Source organism: Alexandromys fortis, unplaced genomic scaffold (genome assembly GCF_014885135.2).
Source record: "Alexandromys fortis isolate MF-2015 unplaced genomic scaffold, M_Fortis_MF-2015_v1.1 scaffold_356, whole genome shotgun sequence".
NCBI classification, from domain to species: Eukaryota; Metazoa; Chordata; class Mammalia; order Rodentia; family Cricetidae; genus Alexandromys; species Alexandromys fortis.
This window is the reverse complement of record NW_026068235.1, coordinates 1-8,887: the sequence shown is the minus strand read 5'-3', so window position 1 is coordinate 8,887 and position 8,887 is coordinate 1. Positions and strand designations below refer to the sequence as shown.

The 8,887-nt window shown below is 47.9% G+C and overlaps 1 protein-coding gene across 1 annotated transcript; it reads right to left on the bottom strand.

Annotated features, from left to right (window-relative positions):
• Positions 1–1,355: 1,355 nt before the first annotated feature.
• Positions 1,356–4,969, bottom strand: Adora3 (adenosine A3 receptor). Its single transcript, XM_050130960.1, has 2 exons — positions 4,381–4,969; positions 1,356–2,354 (listed from the first exon to the last, which is right to left on the bottom strand). The coding sequence occupies exons 1-2, from the start codon at positions 4,728–4,730 to the stop codon at positions 1,745–1,747; spliced, it is 960 nt and encodes a 319-aa protein (XP_049986917.1). The 5' UTR covers positions 4,731–4,969; the 3' UTR covers positions 1,356–1,744.
• Between the last annotated feature and the right edge of the window lie 3,918 nt (positions 4,970–8,887).

The following is an 8,887-nucleotide window of genomic DNA, read 5'->3' as shown; positions in this document are numbered from 1 at the left end:
AGTAACATGCACACACACAAAAGTGATGGGAGGGGGCTGGAGAGATGGCTCAGTGGTTAAGAGCGTTGCCTGCTCTTCCGAAGGTCCTGAGTTCAATTCCCAGCAACCACATGGTGGCTCACAACCATCTGTAAAGAGGTCTGGCGCCCTCTTCTGGCCTCCAGGCATACAGACAGGATATTGTATACATAATAAATAAATAAATATTAAAAAAACTTTAAGTTAAAAAAAACTCCTTTTTTTAAAAAAAGTGATGGGAGCTTTCAGTTGTCTCTTTATGCCTTATAGTCAGTGTTAGAATTATAACAGGCACCTAAATATTGTTTTTGCTAAAAAAGAGGGGACTCTTCATTTGGGATTATAAATAACTAGGAGCCTGGCACTCTACCTTCATTTTTGGGAAGCAAGATTTGGGCAATCTGCTTACCTTTGTGTATGGACTGGTTTTTTTTGTTTGTTTGTTTTGTTTATTTTATTTTATTTTATTTTTGGTTTTTCAAGACAGGGTTTCTCTGTAGCTTTGAAGCCTGTCCTGGAACTAGCTACAGCTCTTGTAGACCAGGCTGGCCTTGAACTCACAAAGATCTACCTGCCTCTGCCTCCCCAGTGCTGGGATTAAAGGCGTGCGCCACCACTGCCCGGTGTGTAAGGACTGTTAATTACTCAAGGAGTGTGTAGCAGTTTGGATTAGGAATGCTCCCCATAGGCTCAGGCATTTAAACTCTTTGTCTTCTCTCTCTCGGGGGCACTGTTTTGAGAGGGTTTGGAAAGACGCAGCCTTGCTGAGAGGAGTGTGGTACTGACGGCAGACGTGAGAGTCTAAAGCCTTCTGCCACGTCCAGTTCACTCTGTTTCCCACTTATGGATGAGCTACATCGCCGTGTCTGCCCCTTGAAGCTATGCCACCTCCCCACCATCATAGCCTCTTATCCCTCTGGAACCAGAAGCCCAAATTAGCTCTTCCCTCTCTGCTGTCTTGGTCATGACACTCTGTGATAGCAACAGAGAAGTAACCAAAACAGAGCCGCTGTGTAAAATCTAGATACCCAACTTTCACTCCCCCTTCCAGGCTGAAATCACAAAGCCATGGGTTAACATCTTAGTCCCAGCTTCCTTAAATGTCCTGTTCCAGACTTAAACATCCAGTGGTCCTAAACCCCCAGTTGCCTTGGAGTCTAAGAACATCAGAGTCTCGCAAGGCAGACGACCTTCCAGAGAGGACAATCACCTATGGTGAGGCTGCACCTTGGAACAGTGTTCCAGGAAGCGAGCAAGACAAATACCAAGAGCAGTCACCTGTGGCTCCAAACCCCAAAGGATCCCAGCCAAGAGCTGCACAACAGTTGGCCATCGTCTTTTATTTGCCTAAATACACCCACACAGGTGAGCTTGGCCAGTTAAACCCTGTTTAAACTCAGCCCACTCCCTCTGTTCTCAGTGTCTTAGGAATCTTTCCAAGCAGATTCTGTACATCCATCTCAGATAGAATTTTTCCTCAGTAAGTTGAGACACCCTTGAGATTCCATTCCTTCTTGTGTCTGGGAAGGAAGAACACAGCACGTGATGCATGGTCTTCATGTCAGGCTCCCGCAGAACTGAGCAAGAAAATAACTGAGGCAGAGACCGGGAGGAGTGGAACTGCGTGGCCACCAGTCAGCTGATCCCACGGCAGTGGAAGGAAACAGGAAGGTCTGATAAGGCCTATGGGGCTCGCTGGTGCTGTCCGTGAAGGCTGTGAGATGGCTTATGTGTCGGTAGTCTGTTCAGAGTTGGAGTCCAAGGAAACTGAGCTCTGACAGACCCTAAAAGCTTTGAGAATCACAAGGTAGGTTTCCTTGAACTTTTTAATTTTACAAGCGTAGACAATAGGGTTCATCATTGAGTTCGCGTGGGACAACAAGATCCCCAGGCACCTTGCGGCCTCTGGTATATTAACTTTAAAGTAGGAAACAAAGTTGATGATAGACAGTGGCAGCCAGCACAAAGCAAACAAGAAGAGAACCAGGAACAGGGACTTGGCTGTCTTGAACTCCCGCCCGTAGAACGCACGTGTCTCTCGGAAGCCGGATAAGTTCTGGCTGAGTTTCTTGCGGAGGATGTAGAAGATGTCCAGGTAGATGATGCACATGACAAGGAGGGGGATGAGGATCCAGGTGATGAAGCTGAAGAAGACCATGTAGTCCAGAGACACGACCGAAAGGAAATGGCACGAAAGGGTGGTGATATTTGGGGCGAGCCCTGAGAGCACTTTTTTATTCCAGCCAAACATGGGGGTCAGTCCCACCAGGAAAGATACTACCCAGCAAAGGCCCAGGGAGAGCCATATTCTTCTTTGAGTGGTGACCGCCTTGTATCTGTTTGAATGGAAAAAAAAAAGTTGGTGAGTTCACAGAAACAGGAAACGACTAGCTGGGAAAAGGGAGGAAGAGATGATTAGCTTCCCAATTCCCTCAGCTTCTGCTGAGAGATGAAACACCCACAGTGTTAGGTGACATTAAAAAATAAAAACTAGAATGATCAGCAATATGTTTCTAAGAATCAGGTGCCTACGTGCCTCCACTCAGTTGTGGCTCCAAGAATTTTTTTTTCATATTTATTTTGTGTATATGAATGTTTTGCTTGCATGTATATCTGTGTACCACGTGTATGCCTGGTGGTCAGGGTAGTCGGAAGAAGGCACTGGATCTCCTGGAACTGGAGTTACGGACAGTGCTGGGTGCTGGGAACGGAAGCCAAGTCCTCTGTAAGAACAGCAAGTGCTTTTCTCTGTTGAGCCAGCTGTCCAGAACCTCTCTGTCCTGCAATGTAAGCCCTACCTACATTTTTGGATCCCAGAGCTGATGAGACTCTCCCCAAAGCTTGCTGGTGTGCTGTACTCTGCATTGCTTCGACTGGCTGTTGAATTGGAGCTCACAGGTTACACTGCCCCTCCATGCTTCTCTCTACCTGTACCCGCCCCATCTTTCGCAGGGGCATCGATGCTGCTCTTTGAGTTAATCAGTGTTTTCTTAAGGTTATGCTCAAGTGCTTATAGTTTCATCCTGGGGAGGCAGAATTTCTCCTTAAATCATCCTTCCGAAATGGCCTCACACAGGCTACAAAAGAAAGAAACTAAGACTTACCTCAACTAAACCGCAAAGCAAACTAGAGATATTTTATGACAATCTCTATTTTACTGGTGACAGTGGCGTAGCTACCATTTATTGAACACAGACTCTGTAGCAGGATTTTTCTGAGAACTTCGCATTTATTAACTTTACTGGCTTCACCTTATAAAGATGAAATTATCATCTTCATTTTAGACTTTAAAAATGTAAAACAGCGTTAGGTAACATATAGCAGCCAGAGGTGGTACAACTGAAAGGAAGAAAGCCTGGTTCAGATGCACAGCTACTCAGAGACGTGGAGACTGAAGCAGAGAAAGCTAAATAACTTGCCCAACGCCAGACCACAAGACCAGGGAGAAGACCCCAGACTCGTTTTCCCCTCCGGCTTGTTTGTAGCTTCCTCATGCTCTTTCCCCAAGAGGAGCCGGAAGAATCCAGGAAATGTGATTTCTCATTGGCTGCCTGCTCTCTCTGCATGGGCACAGGAAGCTGCTGCCATTTTGCACAGCATTTTAACACATATTCCAAAAATAGCTTCGTCTCAGAAGTGCTTTACACGTCATTAAAAAAAAGATGAAAAGGAAAATGTACATTTTTTTTTTTTACATTCCTTGAGGCAGAGTTTCATTGTGTAGCCCTGTGTCTTGTAACTCACTCTGTAGACCAGGCTGGCCTCAAAGTTACAGAGATCCGCCTGCCTCTGCCTGAGTGCTGAGTGCTGGGATTAAAGGTGTGAGTCACCACCACAGGCAATGGATATACATTTTTAGAACCCTTTTTTTTTTTCAATATCTGGACAGAGGCAGAAGCAACGTTAAAAATCTAACCTATATCTGCAAAACCACCCAGTCAGCTGCCTGTCTCTTCTTATGCCCATCTTTCTACTTCTCCTAAAACAAGATAATCTACTGAGGCTCTATTATCTTGAAAACTTGAGATCAGATTTTTAAAAACCAAAGATACATCAGGCTTTCATCATCTTTGGCTATCTTGCGCGGTAGTCGACAGCCGTGCTCAACGGAGAAGGGCTCAGAGTGTCCCTGAATCCCAGCTCTTCCTGCCTACTCTCTTCACAAACCGTACGGTGCAAAGACATTTGCTGCCCTTTGTAAACATCGAGGGCCAGTTTGGGTTCATTTCTACTGAACAAGTCTAGAAGACAAACTTGATAGCTCTACTTTCCTGCCCCCCCCACTCACACACACACACACACACACACACACACACACACACACACACACACTGCTACCCCACCCTTCTTCAAGCAGGTTACCTGACTGTCAGCTTGACCCGCAGGTAACGGTCGACAGCGATGGCCAGCAAGGACATAATGGAGGCGTGGGTGAAGATCAGAATCACGCAGGCCATGAAAAGGCAGGTATAGAAGTGCATCCTCACTTCCAGGCTGACAGCAATAGCCAAAGGCATGACCAGTATCCCAACGGCAATGTCAGCCAGTGCTAGGGAGACTATGAAATAGAAGGTGGTGGTCCTCAGACTGGGGTTCAGCTTGACCACCCAGATGACCAGCATGTTGCCCACGACAGCGCAGAGCCCGATGATGACCTCCATGGAGATGTAGGTGATTTTCAACCACGTCGCCGTGGTGTTGTCGGGTGTCATGCTGTCTCGGAGACGCTGTGGGCTTGTTAGCAGGGCACGTATGGGCCAGAGGACCTAGCTCTTGCCGGACATTTGCCCGCCAGTCCACACGCAGCAGCCGCTGAGAACTCACAGTTCGCTCAGTCCGTCCAGGGTGATGCTCTCTTGGACCATCAGCTTCAGCCGCGCATCCCTGGTCTCCTAGGAACCTGGAGGACACGGTTCTGCGCAGCTAAATCTGAAAGTGCTACCCTTTTTACTTCCCCAGACACTGTCAAGGCTTCTGCCTTCCCCCTGCCCCGCCCCCAGAGGGCTTTTCAAGCTCCATCAAGATAAGCGCCCCTCTTTAAAGAAGTGAGATAGGCCATGAGGAAGTAGAAGGCCAGGAACCCTCAGGGGAAAAAAAATGATGGGAGAAGCAGAGAAGGCTGGCGCGTGCAGACAGTTCAAAGAGAAGATGCCAGCTGGGGTCTGGTAGTGAAAGCTGATACTCTTAGCTACATGGAAGTCTAAGGCAGGGAGATCATAGGTTCAATGCCTGTCTCAGTTACAGAGTGGGTTTAAGGCCAGCCTAAGTAGCTCAACAGACATTTCTCAAAAAAAAAAAAAAATCTCAAGTGGGGCCATGGGGAGCTAGAGATTTATCTTAGTAGTAGAATGATTGTTTGGCATGCATCAGAGCCTGTGTACCACCCCATCACAACAGGCATACATCACAGACACACACACACACACTAGGTAATATTTCCACACTCTGCCTACTTAGCACAAAGTGACAAAGGACTTTCTTGTGACAAGGAAAGTGGTGGCAGTGCATGCCTTTAATTCCAGCACTGGGGAGTCAGAGGCAGGCAGACACCGTGAGTTTGAGGCCGTTCAGGTCTACCTAAAGCTCAGGTCAGTCAAGGACAGAATCAAATGTACACGCACACACGCGCACACACACACACACACACTCATGCCTCTGTGTTTGTATATATGTGTCCGTGTGTATGCACAGATGTGTGCTGGTGCCCATGGAGGCCAGAAGAGGGTATTAATTTCCCCTCTGTAATAGCAGCAGACACATTTAAACCACTGAGTCATCTCTCCAGCCTCAATGTTTAATTGGGTTGGTTTTTGTTGTTGTTTGGTTTGGTTTGGTTTGGTTTTTGCTTTGGCTTTTGGTTTTGTTGTCATTGCTTTGAAGGTTTCATTAGCCTCCCTTGTGGCCCTTCATCTTACTTCTACTCTGTTTTCTTTGTCTCTCCTTCACTGGAGAAAGTTACTGAGAGCAATTTCTACCAAGTGGCAAGAAAAATATCTTTTTTACCAAAAGCAAGATGAATCTTGCTTGGCTAGTTTCTGTTAAACTTCTCCATCCTTGGCCACTCAGTACCACAAAGCAACCTCTTGTGAGAGACATACCTTCCTGGGTATGGAGTTCATACCGCCTGGATGTTGTGGCCATGGTACACCAAAGAGCATCTTTCTGGAGAGGTTCGGCATCTCCCGGCATGGCTGGCAGCCCAGCTTTAGGAGTGAGCATGAACGGAGGTGGTAGAGATGAGACTTCCGTCTCTATGTAAGGCATGCTGGTCACGCAATGGGCAGCTGATACATAAACACCAGCAGAAACAAGATGGCAGTCCACATTCTGTGACCACAAAAGCTGAGTGAACAGGCTAGAGACGTGGCTCAACCATTAAGAATACCGGATACCCTTCCAGAAGACCCGGGTTCAATTTCCAGTACCCAGATGTCAGCTCATTACCACATGTAACTGCAATTTCAAGGGGTCAGGCTTCCTCTTCATACACGCCATGCACAGACATACATAAAAGCAAAACACCCATACGCATGCAATAAGTTTTTAAGTTGAAAGGAAGTGAAGAAGATGGCAGGCACCATGAACGTAGTTCTAGTCCACTGGAAGCAGAAGGACATATTAAAGACATAGTTAAAGGATGTAGTTAAAGACAGGTGGATCGAAAAACCTGGCCACCTGTGATTTCAGATCCTCTTCCCCGCCCTGCTTTATTCTCTCGTGGAGACAGAGTTCTTTTGAAACCAATTCATTCCCATTGGGTTCGGGAAGTGAAGGGGACGGCCTAGGTCTAAGACCACACAAGCTATGAGAGACCAACCCACTGAGTGAAGAGGGACAGGGGACACACCTACAGCCACCAACAAAACCACCTCATTCCACCTAGAAACATGACTCCCGGAGAGCTTTGCAATGTCTTGGGTTTTCCTTGAAGGGCAAAAGCCCTTTCTGTTTTCTGAATAAACAGAGCACCATGCTTGGCCTATGACTGGGCTGTCTGCTCGCTGGAGAGTGAAATCCAAAGGCAGCAATCTGGAAGAGGAGACAGAGAGACGAGGATAGGCAGCCACCTCTCCTCTCAACCTTCATCCCTCACTGGTACCCATGGGTGCATCTCCCCCCATTCCCTACCATCAAGTCCTGGCTCCTTGAAAGTGCTGTCGTTACAAGTCCCAGCGTTCTGAGGCCTCAGCCTCTGTGGGCGCCTGCCATCTGCATCTCTCCCAGAAGCCAGAAGCCCCACGACACCTAAAAATTCATGGCTTGCTCATTCTCTTTCTCTTCCTTCTGTGCACACACTCTTGGTCTAGCTGGAGGGCCTCTTTCTTGGCCCATCTAGGACAACAAAAGGTTTCTCTTCAAGACAGTTCTCCAGCAAGACCTTAAAAGGAAACTTCCTACACCACCTCTCTGTCATGAAGGCACCACCATGCCGCCTTCACAGTCGCCCCGTCCCTATTCTGTATGCCTGTAGTTCCCCGAGACCAGACCAGAACCTCTTTGGCTTCTGTACCACAATGCCTGGCAGAGGGCAGCACACTATTGCTAGATGGATGACCAGAGATATTTCTTAGCAAGTCAGGTGGCAGAAACCTGTCCCTGGGCTCACAATGACAGAAACCCTCAGCTAGGATCTCTTAGGTACTCTCCCGGACACCAGCTACTGGGGGGTGGGGGTGGTAAACAGGTGATTATTTGTGGTCTCATTTATTGTCTTCTGGGGGTGGAGATACCCCTTGTTAATGATGAGCAAACAGAGCCTCTGAAAGGTTAACTACCTTGGCCCAGCTAGCACAGTGAGGAGGTGACAAGCTGACATTTGAGCCCATATGGCTGGTTTCAGAGCCTGTGCTCTGAATGGTAGCCTTCAGAAAGCAGATAAGCAAATGAGCAACCACAATGTGAAGTCACAAGTGCAAGGAGCCTCTCGTTTTGATGGCACGTTGTGATCAATATTAGCAAGAAATTAATATTACAAAATGTAGGTGTCTTGGCCACCAAGACCATGAGAGTAAAGCTCACATATAAAGTAGATGCAGGGTCTTCTTTGAGTCGGGAAGAGATGGCAGGACCAGAGAGAGGGTCACATAAGTAGGCCACTGGCGAGCCCCTGAGTCACACAGATAGCCATTTCTAGGGCCAGAACACCAAAAGATAAGTTTTTAATAGTGAATTGAAGAGTAAGTGAACCGCAACTCATATCTCCCTGCCGTTCTGTCCCATAAAAAGAGGCCATCACGATTTTCAGTTCTACTGGAAGAGCATTGTCTCTTCAAGGGGAAGGACGATGGGCTGTGGAGAATCATCAGCCTAACAAAGGGTATCCAGGGAAAAGCCTCCCCTGGAGCTCTGGCCTGGAGCAACAGAACACAATTCAACCACAGGCTGCTTAACATCTGAAGAAGGCTGACCAGAGAGAGAAACTCATTGGCTCTTTGGTAGCTTCTCGGAAAACCCTAGAAAACCTCAGATTCCAGTCTTCAACAGCAAGGAGACCAGAGTTAGGTCTCCGGAACCCAGAGCTGGCCTAACCCAGAGCCAAGACAGGATGTCGGGCAGCCCGGAGGTAGAAACCGCAGCTCGGAGCCCTCACTGACTCGATGCTGCGGGCATACTTGCATAAAACCAGTCTACTCGCTTCCTCTTGACACCGTTACCACTTCCCCCAAAGCCTTCTACTTTTACAGACCTTTCCATATGCCAGCGAACAACAGGGGCTTAGGAGGAACCAGCGCCCGTCATCCTTGAAGGTGCCTTCTCCTTGCCCGCCGCCGCCCCCCCCCCCCCAACAGACTGCCTTGCCCCTCTCTGCCAAGTCCAAGGGAGTCTTTCAGGCAGCTTTCCACAGGCGCTGATCTAGGCTTCCACACCA

Excerpts from the sequence above, each read along its gene's own strand:
- Adora3 (XM_050130960.1), bottom strand. The coding sequence starts at position 4,730 with ATGACACCCGACAACACCACGGCGACGTGGTTGAAAATCACCTACATC. Across the intron at positions 2,355-4,380 it reads CGGGTCAAGCTGACAGTCAG|ATACAAGGCGGTCACCACTC; the intron begins GTAACCTGCTTG and ends CCATTCAAACAG.